The sequence below is a fragment of the Anabrus simplex genome, chromosome 3 (assembly GCF_040414725.1).
Source record: "Anabrus simplex isolate iqAnaSimp1 chromosome 3, ASM4041472v1, whole genome shotgun sequence".
NCBI lineage: Eukaryota > Metazoa > Arthropoda > Insecta > Orthoptera > Tettigoniidae > Anabrus > Anabrus simplex.
Window position 1 is genome coordinate 90,745,384 of NC_090267.1, and position 17,766 is coordinate 90,763,149.

Below are 17,766 nucleotides of genomic sequence, written 5' to 3' on the forward strand. Positions count from 1 at the left end.
ATAAAATTGTTAGTGTTGAACTGTAGAAGTACTGTAAAGAAAGGAATAGAATTAAGTAATTTAATAGATGTATATTTACCAGATATTGTAATAGGAGTTGAATCATGGCTGAGAAATGATATAATGGATGCAGAAATTTTCTCACGGCACTGGAGTGTGTATCGTAGAGATAGGATAGGAAGGGTGGGAGGGGGAGTGTTCATTCTGGTGAAAGAAGAATTTGTAAGCTACGAAAAAGTTAAAGATGAGACACATGAAATTCTAGGTGTAAGGCTCATTTCTAAAGATAATAGGCAACTTGATATATTTGGAGTGTACAGATCGGGAAAGGGTAGCACTGACGCGGATTCGGAATTATTTGATAGGATAGTCAGCTATGTGGGAAACGGCATGGAAAGAAATGTGATTGTAGCGGGAGATCTGAATTTGCCAGATGTAAATTGGGAAGGAAATGCGAACGACAGGAAGCATGACCAACAAATGGCAAATAAGTTAATATGGGAAGGACAGCTGATTCAGAAAGTGATGGAACCAACCAGAGGGAAAAATATCCTGGATGTCGTGCTGATAAAACCAGATGAGCTCTATAGGGAAACTGAAGTAATAGATGGTATTAGTGATCATGAAGCTGTTTTTGTCGTAGTTCAAAATAAATGTGATAGAAAGGAAGGTCTTAAAAGTAGGACTGTTAGGCAGTACCATATGCCTGATAAAGCAGGCATGAGGCAGTTTCTAAAAAGCAATTATAATCGGTGGAAAACGGTAAATAAAACTGTAAACAGACTCTGGGATGGGTTTAAAGAAATTGCTGAGGAATGCGGAAACAGGTTTGTACCTTTAAGAGTGGTAAGGAATGGTAAAGACCCACCTTATTATAATAGAGAAGTAAAGAGACTAAGAAGGAGGTGCAGACTGGAAAGAAATAGAGTTAGAAATGGCTGTGGAAGTAAGGAGAAATTGAAGGAACTTACTAGAAAATTGAATCTAGCAAAGAAGGCAGCTAAGGATAACATGATGGCAAGCATAATTAGCAGTCATACAAATTTTAGTGAAAAATGGAAGGGTATGTATAGGTATTTTATGGCAGAAACAGGTTCCAAGAAGGACATTCCAGGAATAATTAATGAACAAGGGGAGTGTGTATGTGAAGATCTTCAAAAGGCAGAAAATATTCAGTCAGCAGTATGTAAAGATTGTTGGTTTCAAGGATAATGTCGAGATAGAGGAGGAGACTAAGGCCAAAGAAGTAATAAAATTTACATATGATAACAATGACATTTACAATAAGATACAAAAGTTGAAAACTAGAAAAGCGGCTGGAATTGATCAGAATTCTGGGGATATACTAAAGACAATGGGTTGGGATATAGTACCATATCTGAAGTTCTTATTTGATTATTGTTTGGTCGGAGGAGCTATACCAGATGAATGGAGAGTTGCTATAGTAGCCCCTGTGTATAAAGGAAAGGGTGATAGACATAAAGCTGAAAATTACAGGCCAGTAAGTTTGACATGCATTGTATGTAAGCTTTGGGAAGGCATTCTTTCTGATTATATTAGACATGTTTGTGAAATTAATAACTGGTTCGATAGAAGGCAATTCGGTTTTAGGAAAGGTTATTCCACTGAAGCTCAACTTGTAGGATTCCAGCAAGATATAGCAGATATCTGGGATTCTGGAGGTCAAATGGACTGTATCGCGATTGACCTGTCTAAAACATTTGACAGGGTGGATCATGGGAGACTACTGGCAAAAATGAGTGCAATTGGACTAGACAAAAGAGTGACTGAATGGGTTGCTATATTTCTAGAAAATAGATCTCAGAGAGTTAGAGTAGGTGAAGCTTTGTCTCACCCTGTAATAGTTGAGAGGGGAGTTCCTAAGGGCAGCGTTATCGGACCTTTATGTTTTCTTATATATAGATGATATGAGTAAAGGAGTGGAATTGGAGGTAGGGCTTTATGCGGATGATGTTATTCTCTATAGAGTGATAAATAAGTTACAAGATTGTGAGCAACTGCAACGTGATCTCGAAAATGTTGTGAGATGGACAGCAGGCAATGGTATGTTGATAAACGGGGTTAAAAGTCAGGTTGTGAGTTTCACAAATAGGAAAAGTCCTCTCAGTTTTAATTACTGCGTTGATGGGGTGGAAGTTCCTTTTGGGGATCATTGTAAGTATCTAGGTGTTAATATAAGGAAAGATCTTCATTGGGGTAATCACGTAAATGGGATTGTAAATAAAGGGTACCGATCTCTGCACATGGTTATGAGGGTGTTTAGGGGTTGTAGTAAGGATGTAAAGGAGAGGGCATATAAGTCTCTGGTAAGACCCCAACTAGAGTATGGTTCCAGTGTATGGGACCCTCACCAGGATTACCTGATTCAAGAACTGGAAAAAATCCAAAGAAAAGCAGCTCGATTTGTTCTGAGTGATTTCCGACAAAAGAGTAGCGTTACAAAAATGTTACAATGTTTGGGTTGGGAAGAATTGAGAGAAAGAAGACGAGCTGCTCGACTAAATGGTATGTTCCGAGCTGTCAGCGGAGAGATGGCGTGGAATGACATTAGTAGACGAATAAGTTTGAAAGGCGTTTATAAAAGTAGGAAAGATCACAATATGAAGATAAAGTTGGAATTCAAGAGGACAAACTGGGGCAAATATTCATTTATAGGAAGGGGAGTTAGGGATTGGAATAACTTACCAAGGGAGATGTTCAATAAATATCCAATTTCTTTGAAATCATTTCGGAAAAGGCTAGGAAAGCAACAGATAGGGAATCTGCCACCTGGGCGACTGCCCTAAATGCAGAACAGTATTGATTGATTGTCGCGTTTCTCACGTTCCCTACCTCTCATGGCCTGCTGCTGCGTTCTTGCAAAGTAGAAATAATAGCCTACACTATAAATACTATTTCCCACGCCTGTCGATGCATTACTTGCTTTTTCTCTAACTGGATCCATCTTTCTGTAACACGCACACACAACCTTAGCCCTAGAACACTAACGCTATCTAGGAGTTACGCAAATTCTACCCACTCGTAAGAATTCCTTTTCTATTTATTTAAACTTCATGATGTTACAAATTAAAAACTTTTATATCTTTGAATAATGTAACCTGTCGCAAGAATTAGGAAGTTAAAATTGAACAACAATAGGTCTGATTTGATTGTTTATTCGTCACACAAAACACAGCACATTGTACGATGTTGGGCACACACAGCGCAATGACAATGTCTACAGAAAGCTGTCGTCATTCTTCTCAAACGCGGTGGGCATACTTGGGAAGCACTTTTTTTTTTTTTTTTTTTTTTTTTGCCATTTGCTTTATGTCGCACCGACACTGATAAGTCTTATGACGACAATGGGGCAGGAAAGGCCTAGGAATGGAAAGGAAGCGGCTGTGGCCTTAATTAAGTTACAGCCCCAGCATATGCCTGGTGTGAAAATGGGAAACAACGGAAAACCATCTTCAGGGCTACGACAGTGGGGTTCGAACCTACTATCTCCCGGATGCCAGCTCACAGCTGCGAGACCGTAACCGCACGGCCAACTCGTCAGGTGGGGAAGCACTTGGATTTGATCAAAGACAGTAGAGACAATACGCGACACTTACGGATTTAGCCTTGTTAAAATGGGAGACAATTTGACGGTGGTGCTGCTAGTGACATGACCTGAAAAGTCGCGCTAAATTCAAATATCAATGGAAATGCATATACGAAAATGGATAAATAAATTACGTCTAGAAAGAAAGTATTATTAAGATATTAATTTCGAAGTTGCTTAAGCAATTCTGGATAAATGAATGAAGAACTATTTAAAAGGTTATTATTTAAAGACTGAAATTAGACATATAAACAAGATGTGAAATGGACTGCTGTGAAATGGCTTGATCTTTCATTTATGCATCACTTGTTTTGCTTTAGCATTCCTGCCTGGACTTTTACGGTTAGATTTATCTTTTCTCTCATTTAAAAACCATTATATCATCACATTAAGATACTTGTCAATAAAAATATCGGCACATTCCTTACACACATGATGCAATGAATTAACATTTAAAAGCTGGACAATTTTTCTCTCAACATGAAGCCTACTAACAGAAAGAAAATCTATAAAATCCCGCCTTTAATCTGAGAAGAGGGATAATAGTATGAAAATGTTGTCGATAGTGATGCTTTGAGGAATATTTACGTACAATTAGAGTAAAAATGTAACACACCTTCGCTGCATAGTCGAGGATTTTTAAAGTCGCTGGACTGGAACTGATCTGAACAGATCTTGTAATTCTTATATAAGCGTAACGTCCCTTCTTTCTGTTACACCTTATCGAAATCACTTCTGTGAGATTTCAAAACCCACACATCACACCTACAACAACACAACGGTATTGAAGGTTAACTGCTACACTATACAATAAAATATGAGTATTATATTTTAAGTTAGTTAAAATATGGGTCGAGCAGGTCAGAAGATTATGAAGTACTATAAAAATCTCTTTGTCACTGGAAGAATATATATGCAAACACAATATTACTTACATTTTCTTGTCACGAGGGTAGCGAAAGAAAGACCGCGCATTCTTCTCTACTTCATAGTTACTGCAGCCAAACACAGTAGGCCTACATACCTCTCCCCTCATGTTGAGAGGAGATATCAAGGAATGACACAAACTACTATTTAATTATGTCAACTCAAAGAAAACGCAATAATAACACCAAAAACTTCACACACAAATACACGTGCTCTTATCAAAGAATCAGTAGTTCTCAGGTCTACTCGCTAGAGAGAGCTATATTAGCTGTCCCTCGATATCTCGCGGAGTTTCGCATATTGTCTCTACTGTATATGATTTGATTTAGCACTGTTTTCGAGATGGCTCTTATATTTGCGACGCTACACAGAGAAGCGTAGGATTCTTCATTTCAATAGTAAACAACAAAAACTTGCTGTAATACTAACGTTACGACCACAGACAAAATACTACTTTGAGAACAACCAGGAACACGGACAAACACGTCTAACTATGCAACTTGCTTCCAACTGGAGGTAGAGAGGCGTTCAGTGCACAGGAACTTGTTGGCTATGTTGCCAAACTGACTTGTAAAAATTAGGACGTGTTGGTATTCTCAAAACTCTCAAAACATCCACTCGTGCACCTCACAAACGAGCACCTGTTCCTGAAATCAATCTATTGGTTCAGACAAAAACACGTCATACTACAAAGCCAGAGAATATTATTGCGCAAAACTCTCCAAACCACTTTTCCGGCTTTGTTCCGCTTCTGTAGGGCATCTAACGTTGAGAAAAGACTATGGTTTTACGGGCTTTTACCCATTACGAACACCTTCCTACACTGAGTTTTGTTACCAAACTTTTTTTGTAATGAAACAACCCTACAATATATATATCGTCAGAATAACGACCTACAGTTACCTGTCAACTGATTACCTTCGTTATTGCATACAAGTACAGGTTTTATTCTTAATAAATTTAAAAGTTTCGAGTATAACACGCTGGAAAGAACAGTCTCGTCCTTTGCTCGATGATCGCCTGAAAGGAGCACGTGCTAATTTCCGCCGACAATGTAAGTTATGAAGCACTATCATTAGTGTAATTGCTGTGTACCTGTATGTGTATTTTGCGTTCAATCGAATTGAAAAGGCTGAGAGGTTGAGACGCTGAGAAGTAAGTAAAGGGCTATAGTTGTAAAGGTTTTCAGTTATTTAAAGAGTAGAAATCCATCAAAAGTGTGATTTGGATCTCTGAAGAAACTGCTGTTGCTACAGGGGTACATCCAAATCATTAGTGTTCAAACTTCGCAGTGAATCGACTCGTAGCCCCCTGGTAATACATAATAAAAACAAGAAAATAACAGGCACGAAAGTAGCGAGAATGATGGTTGGTACAAACAAGTGGGAACAATGGCAGGCGGTACTCCGAATGAGGAGATAAATGCTAAGTTAGGAAAGAACTCGTTTGATGAGGCTGTACGCATAAACCGGCTTCGGTGGTGATGCCATGCGAGTCGAATATTGAAGGATATAGTACCTAGGGCAATAATAGAATCGGTCATGGAGGGTAAGAGAAGTAGAGTGAGACCAAGACAAGGATGGTTAGACTAAGTTTCAGTTTCTAATGATTAACGATTACAGGACTGTAAGCGATGCCTCTGACCTAGTTACAAATAGAGGACTGCGGAGGCTTGCAGACTGAACACTGTACAATGAAGATGCATGTAGGTTACATTAAATTGGGAAATATCGACTTACGTGAAGAAATATATTTCATTTTTTTCATAAAAATTACATTGTATAGATGAATAATGTTGCATGGTCCCCTTTCTCTGTTAATTGGAAAGTCTTTATGGATTTCAGATTTAGCCTCTGAAATAAAGAATACACCAGTCACTCATTGTTGTTTTAGATCCTCAGTGACGTCCTTCGTGGGCGTGGTACTGCTCGTTTCCCTGGGCTGTGGCCATGGTGCTCGAATACTTGGTATATTTCCAACTCCATCCATCAGCCACCAGTTGCCGTTCCAGGTGATTATGAAGGCTTTGGCAGCCAGAGGTCATCAGGTCACCGTCATCAGTCCTAATCCACAAAAGGTAGGAACATGTAATTTATTTTTACATGATCAGATACAGGGATGTGATCATTCTACACGGAACAAGGACGGGTTGTCATAAACTGAAAATTATTTAAATTATACTTCAGAACTTCTATATTTAGCGACAGGTAACGTTACATCTTAAATGGTTTCAGTTCGATAAATTACAGCATTTCGTCGTTGCACCTAGAAAAACCACTATGTGATAATATTTCAGCTTAGAACTCTGAGTAGAAATATTCTGTTTTGAGAGATAGAGCTGGTGGAAGGAGCACTGCATGTGCCATTGCTCTGTGTTGCCAAATTCCTACATTCCTTTCTCCTTCCCTTCGCTTCCGGCTCACTTGTTCGTTGCTTCAGACCGCTCTGTTCTGTTGTACGTAACTCAGAAGCGAGGAGTTTGGCAACTCCAGGCAACACGAGCCGGCCAGCAGTCTTATCTCCATGGTAACCGCAGTGGGCCCACCCCCGTTTGCATGGCAACCATACCCCCTTCTTCCTTATCCCCACTCAGGCAGCCAGTAAGCGGATCTCCCTCTAAGAATTGTCAGAACGCATCTTTCAATATTACCCCAATAAGGTTCGGTACTGCATGAACTTTATCAACGAATTTTCGTACTAAGTATTTCAGTCAGTCAGTCAGTCAGTATTTCAGTATTTCTCCTCTCAACTTTGTCACATAACGATATTTCTAGGCACAACGACGATTTGTTGATTTCGAGTACGTGTCGCCTAGTCGTGAAATGCGACAAACTAACGGGCGGATGATTTTTGAACGAACATGTCTGCTACAACCAGCGGCTTCACGTTGGAATTTCCTAGGTGTTGCCGGTTCGAAACTTATTAATTGGAAATAGGAAACCACGGAAAACTATCTTCAGAGCTGCCGACAGTGGGATTCGAACCCACCATCCCTCGAATGCAAGCTCACAACTGTGTGACGCTGACCGCAGGGCAAACTCGCTCCGTAAATCCTTGCGTATGCCCTTTTTTGTTCATCAATGTTTCCTGATGTTCTTCCGGCTACCTGTTTCTGCCTTAAATTACCATTACATGCCTTTACATTTTCACTCAAATTCATATGACTGCCAATAACGCTAATAATATCATATTGTTATCCTTAATTAACTTCTTTGCTACATTTAATTTCTTTGCAAGTTCCTTGAATTACTCCTTACTGTCACAAATATTTACAAGTCTATTTTTTTCAACCTGCACCTTTCTTACTCTCCCTATTTCTCTGTTATTATACAGTAGGCGTTTACCATTTCTTACAATCTTAAAAGGTACATACTTGTTTTTATACTACTCACCAATTACTTTAAACTCATCCCGTAGGATGTTTACATTTTCATTTACTATTTTCCACTGGTAATAACTGGTACTTAAAAACTCTCCTAACAACCATTTGGTACATGGTTCTGCTACAACCGAACCCCATGGCGCAACAGCTCCGAAGGGCCATAGCTTACCAAAAGACGTGCAGATAATGAAGTGTCGTGTGGTCAACACAAGGAATCCTTTCGACCGTTATTCTTGGCTTCCTAGACCGAGGACCGGGGCCGCCATCTCACCGTAGCACGAGTGAACCTCGAACCAACCATCAGATCCATTTAAAATCCCTGACCTGGCCGGTTATCGAACCCGGGATTCCAGTTAAGATGCAGGCACGCTACCCCTACACCGCGGGGCCAGCTGTATGGTACTGCCTGATAGTCCTATTTTGAAAGCCTTTCTTTGTATGACATTTATGCTTAACTACGGTAAAGAGAGCACCGTGATGTCATATACCATCTATCACTTCAGTTTCTTTATAGAGTTCATCTGTTTTTTTCAGCTCCCCGCCTAGAATATTTTTCACTTTAGCTGGTTTCATCATTTTCTGTTTCAGCTGTCTTTCCCAGTGTAACTTATGTACAATATTTGGTCATGCTTTCTGTCATTCGCATTACCTTCCCAGCTAATATTACTACATTGGTAAATTGGGATCACATATTACAAACGACATTCTTTTCCGTGTAATTCCCCACATACTTGATTATATTATCAAATAATCATGTGTCAGCATCATCCCTTCTTGGTCCGTACACCCCAGAAACACCAAGTTTCCTATTACGTTTCTAGATGAGCTTTACACCTTCACTCTTTCATACCTACACATTCTTCTTTCACCATTATGAATCCTCTGCCCTCTCGTCTCTCTACGACACACACTACAGCTCAGATAAAAGATTTTCGCATCCATAATGCACCGCACGACTACTTAGATATGATATGATATGATTCTACTGCTAAATATGTATCTATTAAATTACTTAATTCTACTCCTTTCCTTACAGTATTTCTTGCCAAACTGAGTGGCTGAGGACGGTTAGCCTGTTGTCGACCCAACACGTCCCACACGTGCTCAATAGGACAGAGGTCCGGGGATCTGGCGGGCCATTCTAAGGTTGTGATGTCGTGGAGAGCTTCTCTAGAGATGCGTGCAGTGTGAACCCGGGCATTGTCCTGCTGAAACATCCCATTAGCAAGGTACAGCCCCAGCATTTGCTTGGTGTGAAAATGGGAAACAACGGAAAACTATTTTCGGGGTTGCCTACTGTGGGGTTCGAACCTACAATCTCCCGAATACTGGATACTGCCCGCACTTAAGCGACTGCAGCTATCCAGCTCGGTGTGTCAAAATTAGAAGATCCTCAGTGGAGAGCACACCTTGCGTTCCTAGTTGATATTATCGTTCATACGAATGCTCTCAACGTTGCTATGCAAGGAGAAAACCATATAATATGTAATATGGTCGAGAAAGTGGAAGTGTGCTATAGACAACTTGTACTTTGGGAAAGCCAGCTCAAGTGCGAGAACGCAGCGCATTTTCCAACGTTGAACTCTGTTCGTGAATGTGCTGCGTTCGATGAGTATGTTTCAGTAATCGTAGGCATCAAGAAACAATTTGCAGAACGATTTCAAGATATTAATATTCTATCTCCTCTTCTACGATCATTTGCGAGACCATTCACTATTTCAGTCGATGATGCTCCTGTTCACTTGCAGATGGTTCTTATCGATCTCCAGTCTACCACACGCTATCGAGATAACTTATTCCTCGTCAAGAGTACAAAAGAATTTTACGAACATTTCCCTCGAGTAGACTTTGCACGCCTCCAATATGAGGTTGCTAAAGCTCTCTAAATATCTGGTTCAACATATGTTTGTGAGAGGATTTCTTCGGTAATGAAATTTCGCAGGCTACGGTTGCGTGCCAGTTTATCTGACGAAAGCTTGCGAAACAGCTTGTGTTTGTCTGTGTACCGGACATTGGTTTCTTAATGACTTCGACAAAGCGTTGATACGGTAAAATTAGCATAACGTATGTGATGTATTGTTATATAGAATATATTGTCACAGGTTTCATCAAACAAGGAAATATCGTATGGATTTGTATTTGTTTATTGTATACGACGTATTGTACCGTATCCTGTCCTAATTTTGGCCTAGCTCAGAGGTAGAAGAGCGTGGCACGTCCGGATGTGGACAATAAAATATCTAACTAAAACAATACACTAAAGAAAAAAGGAGAGGTAATACGTACATATAAATCTAGTGAATGCGAACTCAAGTAATCAGATATAATGGATTTGTTAAACTAAAACATGAAGTGAAATCATACTAAATATAAAAATATAAATCGGTTAAACAACTGACCACTGGTTGTGTCAGTCACAGAAGAGTTACATGCATATTTACATGAATTAACATTATTAAACCAAACATTTGCAAACAAGACGGGTAACGAACCTGAGAGATCAAAATAAAATCACGTTACATGGAATATGTCTGAATTACATTTTATTTAGTTATGTTGCTCGCCTTGTTAAGTCCCTAGTTCTTTTCTCGAGGGCTCAAATTCTAACCGTCCATGATATACTACAGTAATACCCGATTGGCCTACATATATACATTCCGATCACTCGGACACAATATAAAACACTTGTTCAGGACTGCTGCGTCCGATTCCAAAATAGTCTCATATTCTAATTATATGGGTCCGAACCCATGAGCATTTATAAGGTCAGACCCTTTCTTCCCAAAAATAGCCATCGGGCTATGTCTCCCTGTTATTAAACAAAGACAACATAACAACAAAAAAACACACTGGACACAACAACACAAATCACAAGATAAATTAACCACACTTGTAAGAATAAGGCACACAGAATGTGCACTGAAGTTGGTAGAGCTGTCGGGTCAAGAACCCAACATATCCGGGCCGGGGACATCGCATATCTCACACATAGATACAGCATTGCATTAGCATTTGACACGCCAGGGAGATAATTGATGATGGTACTTGTTGTTTAAAGGGGCCTAACATCTAAGGTCATCGGCTTCCTCCAGGGAAATCATCTGGTTGGCAACCTAAACATCAAAATACCTGGGCACTGTGGTCAGGGAAATCACGAGGATAACGGGGTCATTTGTAACAACTTTCACTTTTTCTCTCTGCGCTCAGCCTACAGCTGAGTCGAAAAGGGCTTCTACCTGGCAATAACAATAACACGTCGGCCCTCGCCAACATTTTCGGTGCTTCAGAATAGCACGCAACTGTGACCAACAAAAATACAGCTCACAGCCTTGCATAATCTCGTATAAAATATAACATCATGGCTTCCATTGCCTATATCTTGTCATCTCAGCCCCATAAATATCCATAGGTAATTTTCTAGCCCCAAGTATAAATACTCCTCGGTTCGTCGACCGGTACATTCATGAATTTGCCTGCCACCACACTTAAAGAACCCATTCTTCTTTCGACATTGAAAGATCTACTGTTGCGTCTTCTCACAGCTGAAATTCATGCATCATGCAATAAAACATCCTAACATACTCTGTCTCTAGTCTAATCCCCTTTAACATTACGACGCTGATGGCGTACAGCCCATTCGGTTTTTATGAAGAATCTGGCCATACAACTCTATCTAAAATCAACACACACTGGAATAAAATGCAAATGACTGTAACACACCTATATACAACATATTCTCTCCCTTATTCCCACCTAAATATATGAACACAAAGCTCGGGGACTTAGGGTGCAAACTGCCCTGAACGTATTTAAATTTACTAAAATAATCAACACTCATGCCATTCTGGCTTACATTTAAATATTAATTTATTTGTTTAAATCGTCTCTAAACTAGTGTATCTCGATATCACTCCACATGCTTATAGAACAAAATGACTTAACTTGGCAAGCAACCTCTCCATCAGTGACGACTCACACAACTGCGTGCTGAGCCCATGACTACGGTACACAGCACAGGGATGAGGGTCCTCTTGTCGACTCCTGGATAGTCCATGATTGTTGTCTCCTTGATGTCGGTCGTATCTAGAACTGCTGAATTAAGTTAGAACCATCTACCTCTCCGCTTAGCATGCACGAATGCACGATCAAAAACTCAGTACTGTCTATTATTTGACTATAGCCTCCGCACAGATATGAGTTCGATCCACGCGGCACTAAATTAAGGGAACTTGCCCGATTGTAATCATTCCTTGTCAGCGGTAAAATTTTAAAAAATTCGCACACGTTAATTACACAGTTCGCCTACGTGTTAGATATTGTTTATAAATGCATATCGTTACCATCTCTTGTGAGCTAAATCACAGCAATTCTTTTTCAGTTTAATAAAAACTTCGCAAAGAAAATGTCTTGTCGGTTTGCGAATCACGACACGTCACACTTGGAGTTCAAAGCAGAATGAGAGCCCTTCCTTTAGAGCGCAGATTTTATAGTCTCTCGAGTTGCCAGCTCTAAGAGAAACCACCTGCAAACAGACCCTTTTTCTTTGTGGGAGCTTGCCAGATGTTAACGCCTGCTCCTGTTAATACGCATATCTCCCAGTTTAGCCCAACCATATATTTTTATCAGCTCCTGTTACTCTATAATTATAATCTTAATCATGTGTTGTGTCATATCTGTGGAATTTAGCTTAGTGGCGAATTAATTGAATAAAATTCAGGTGATTCCAGCCCTGAAAAATAACTTTTTCGGTCTGTGACGAATGTTCAGTACATCTCGTCGTTTAAATCTCACCTCATCCAGAGTGTGCTGTGAGCTTGAGTACGCCCTATTGGGCGTAAACAATGATTTTAATCATACATGATTGAAGTCACGACTCACGGCTTGGGTCTACCAGAGAAATTCGTTTCTACCGGAGCGCTATGGGCTTTCTCACAGCCTATGGCACGGCCATCCACTGATCCTTCCTTCATTACCCGCAACTATATTGAGCGCTTAAATAAAATTATGCCACATAAGCATATTATGATATGGTTCAGTATAAACCACAATCAAATAATAATAAAATAATGTGCGGTGTGAAATGTTCGGACTCAGGAAGGATGACTGCTACGACTGGATGGCTGGGGTGTCGTACTCTGGTTGACTGGTGGGGAGGGAGAGCAGTATCCCCCCCCGAATGGCTAGTCAAATCGGTTACGCTGGGAGGAGCAGTTCCGGAGGGATGGTGTCCTTAATGTGCAACCATGAGGCCACCTCATCGCACAGCACATCAGTGAGCTCCACAGGTGCGACATTCCTGGCCACCGCTGTTGTAGATAATAAAGAAAAAGCAATGTTTTGTTTACCTAGAGCTTAAGAGCGGATGTACCCATCAACTTTCCTTGTTTTTGTATTTTCTTCAGTAAAGATATGCTAAAGCAGCGATCTCTTTAATCTCCATTTCAAGAGTCAAAACTGACCATAACATCAGCCGTCCTGCTGGTCGCTGTGTTGGCCGTACCATCTGCAACCAAAGCCGTGACTTTGGCTGCTGTCGTGGTCGCCTAGTTCGCAGGAAGCGTAAGACGTTTCTAATAATGAACGTTTGAATTTAAGAATGCTTTACCGTCGGTCTATATACGGGGAGCGCTGCGAGGGATACAGTCGGCTGTGATCTATAGTACTGTATTCGGTACTCTCGTTCGTCACCAGATGGCTCACTGTGCGCCAGCCTTCTGAGTGGAAGGTGACGACACCATCTTAGCTCCAATTAAGTTCTTGTTCCACCGCATGTGCGTGTGAAGTAAACACGAAGGTCATCAGACGAATCAGGGTCTGATAAATAAAATACACAATTTCAACGAAAGACTGACAGGAGAGAAGAACAGAGTAGATCCGAAGGTGGAAAGAAAACTGTGTAGCAGAAATACGAGAAAAATGGCCTTGAGTCAGGCAGGGGCTGGGGACAAAGTCGTAGGCGGAGGGGGTGGAAAGTAGGACGTACTACAGCGAGATTGAAGACACAAGAGTGTGAGGAATCAAGAATAATGCAATAACAGGCGTACACAAGTTATGAAAGTATGACCCATAGCACAGCCTACAGTGAACTATCAGGTGATGAGAGTACTCATTTGGAAAACCCCAAACGAAATAACGATAGTGAAAGGGCAGGGAAAAGAACTGCCTATGTAAATCCTTAATATCTGGCAACCAGGTATTAATTACACAGTTGAAATTGTTAGGTTTTTAGGTATTTCCACAACTTCCCGCATAATTGTAGACCCGTAATGTATAGCACGGTTAAGAACTCGAATATCTGGGAACATTGCAAGAAACAAGTTCCTTAATAAGCCCGTTCTGTCACTTGTATGAGCGTTATAATGGTTTTAGTGAAAAAGTTCCACCTTTACAAATCGTAAGTTAATGTATTCATTACAAAATAACATACACTATACTGAATAAAATAGGTCATGTTTCGTCCACTTTATGACATCATCAGCCGTTATTAAAGTACCCAATGGTTGGAACAAGGATAATTTAAAACACTTGATGTATAATGGATGATTCGACAAGCGAATCGGTCAATGGTAATTAAATTAAAATACATATAATATCGAAAATTATACCATGTAGATGAATTTAAAATATTGAATCCACATCTAAAATGTGCAATTAGTCTTCATCGTAGGCCAGAAAATGTTGGGTTTCATTTGTCCTTTTCAGTCTTTATCGGCGTTTTTGTATTTTTGACCTTTTTGGACCTTTTTAGGTCTTAAATTCACCTCCTTTCGACTCTATTTTTACTGCCCACTCTCATTTCGAATCATTAGTTCATCTTTCACCGCTTAAACACCATTTATCTAGTAAATACATTTATTGTACCCCTATCTGAAATGAGAGAAAATGAAATTAAATTAAAAAAATGAAACTAATTCTTGAAGAATCCAGGAGTATCATATTATGTGTAAGATAAGTGAAATATTGAAAGGAGAAAATGTTGATGCGAGTTTTTTTGAAGAGGAAGATATCACTTGCTTCAAGTATGAACCCTTAACATCCGTTGATGTAGAGATAACTTTCTGAATGTTTCACAAGGTGTTGTCTGAAAACCGACGATCCTTTTCATCTAAGAACTTGGAGATGACTATTGATGTAAGGTTTACGAATTCCGATTCCTGTAACCCTTGTGCGGTTAAGCTAAATATGATTCCAGTTATACTAATTTAAAATTCTTTCTCCAGGATGTCCATTGCGGGCTCGCTGAAATCATTCTAGATGGAAAAGATATTTTTCTAAATCCTGCAAGTACTCTTTTTAACAAACACGGGAATCCTTTTTAAAAAGTATATACTGTCTGAAAGAAGAAGTATTACACTCATATATTTTAGTTCGCACTGTATGTTACATCTCACCAGAATTTTGCATTTAAAAAACTATGTTTCTCAGTAAATGTGTAATTGAAACTAAAATTATGAATGAACTTGGATCATATTTTTACGTCCGTTTCGCCAGTTTAAAGTATTTTTGATTGCATGTTTTTGCTCACTTTTAGGCAATTTTTAAGTTTTCAACTTCCGAGCCCTAGATAACCTATTTTCAATGTATGATAACCGTGATCCATTTACTGTTACGCGCCAGCCGTGTCGTAGCCCTGTCACGAACTTACAAGCTAGATATTTCACAACAGTAGTTGCACGATCAGGGAAACAAATTAAATAAATCAGTACTAATTTTCCCAAAGGAAGATCGTAGCAAGCGTGGAAACAGCTAGGCTAAACAGAGGTCAAGTGGATAGAAAGAGAAATAATGCTTACTGACTAAAATCAGTATTCATTTTCGGATTACACCAAACTTTATTGAGAGAAGGTTAAATAATAGCAACTAAATTTCAATTTCCGTCATGGCAAATAAAAGGGATAAAATTAATAGATGGTAATTAAAGCTTAACCTCAAATCAAGAGAGGAGAATAAAAAGAAATTAAATTAATAACTCGTAATTAAAGATAAATTTCAAATTCAATGAAGTAAAATTGAAAGGAATTAAGTTAATTATACAACCTTCAGGTTCTTCAGAACTAAACACTTTCAAAATGTACCTTGTTATTATTTTAGTCAGTATCCAATAATTCTCAAGATAGGTAAAAAAACCACTAACAGTTTACTAAAAGGGAAATAGAATCACAGAGAAAATTAAAATTCAAACAAAACAAATGAACCACGAGAACTGATACCAAAATACTGTCACGAACTTACAAGCTAGATATTTCAAAACAGTAGTTGCACGATCAGGGAAACAAATTAAATAAATCAGTACTAATTTTCCCAAAGGAAGATCGTAGCAAGCGTGGAAACAGCTAGGCTAAACAGAGGTCAAGTGGATAGAAAGAGAAATAATGCTTACTGACTAAAATCAGTATTCATTTTCGAATTACACCAAACTTTATTGAGAGAAGGTTAAATAATAGTAACTAAATTTCAATTTCCGTCATAGCAAATAAAAGGGATAAAATTAATAGATGGTAATTAAAGCTTAACCTCAAATCAAGAGAGGAGAATAAAAAGAAATTAAATTAATAAATCGTAATTAAAGATAAATTTCAAATTCAATGAAGTAAAATTGAAAGGAATTAAGTTAATTATACAACCTTCAGGTTCTTTAAAATTAAAAACATGGAAACCAATTAAAATGAAAAATAATCTGAGCTCGCAAACCAGTACTTTCAAGAAATCTTCAGAGAGGGTAAACTAGGAATAGGAAACAACCGAAAGAAATGAACACAAAAATAGGGTACTTAATTGATCACTTTTTCCAAACCAGGTTTTCACACAACAAAATATTTCAGAGTGAAAAATGTTCCTTAATGACCACTTCAACTGCAGAACCGGAGCAGTAACATGTGAAATCCGCAATAAATCGATTCCACCAAAAATATTAGGAAGGAGAAAACAGATAAAATATTTAAGTGATCCACAGATAGAACAAGTCGTCAAGGACCAAAATTATCCGCATTAAAATTTTAGTAAATCACAACAGCCAATCATACGGAGAAATAGAGACACATTACAGAATCACGTCTCATCCCGAGAGCCGAAATCAACAATCCCCTCGAAAACGTACGTCAGTTGTCTGCACATAACAAAGGCCAGAGACGGCAAATGTCAAAATAACAGGGGCAACGCTCACACACATGTAAACACTGCTGTCATGGCAACGGGGTCACATGACGAAGGACCACAAAATGGCTACCCGCCAGAAAGGAAAAAACGCACAGCCGAATGGTGACAGGAAACAATTTCCAACTCTTAATGACTTCCCTGATGGGGATTTTCAGATTATAAGGAATTAACACGTTGAACAACATTACAATCAATTACACAAAGCCCCAAATAATTGATAATTAATTTACAATTAAAAGATCTAGATTACAGTCTTTCCTTGGTAACGGCAGAATACTTTTCTTGTGCACAAATATGATTTAGACAGTAAAATATTATCCTTTTAAGTACTTCATTAAGCCAAACGAATTTAACTTGGGTTTATCTGGTTGCCTTCTCACATCGTCAGATTTCCTGGTAACAAAAGTGGATGCTTACTTACAGATTGTACTAAGGTCGTAGAGAAAAAAATTAATAAAAGGAAATAGAACGGCGATAAGGACATCACCGCTTGGCAATGCGATCACCCAGGGTCAATTACAACCCACATCCTTTCTCCTTTCTTCACTTAAAACCGGTCAAAATCCAACAGTAATCACAGAAGCAGCTCCGTCGTGTCTTCACTTTTCAAAACAAAACCAGTCGCCTATTATCGCGCGTGCAAGGAGTAAAAGTGAGTCTAGTTCCGTGGTTGCTCCTAGGTGGCAGCACAGAC

The 17,766-nt window shown here is 39.1% G+C and overlaps 1 protein-coding gene across 1 annotated transcript in view; it reads left to right on the forward strand.

Annotated features, from left to right (window-relative positions):
• The first annotated feature begins 6,450 nt into the window (after positions 1-6,450).
• LOC136866009 (UDP-glycosyltransferase UGT5-like) overlaps positions 6,451-17,766 on the forward strand; it is a 49,601-nt gene continuing 38,285 nt past the window's right edge. Inside the window, exon 1 of the mRNA XM_068227005.1 lies at positions 6,451-6,611. Within this exon, the coding sequence (XP_068083106.1) occupies positions 6,552-6,611 (60 nt within the window). The 5' untranslated portion in view covers positions 6,451-6,551. The remainder of the gene's footprint in view (positions 6,612-17,766) is intronic.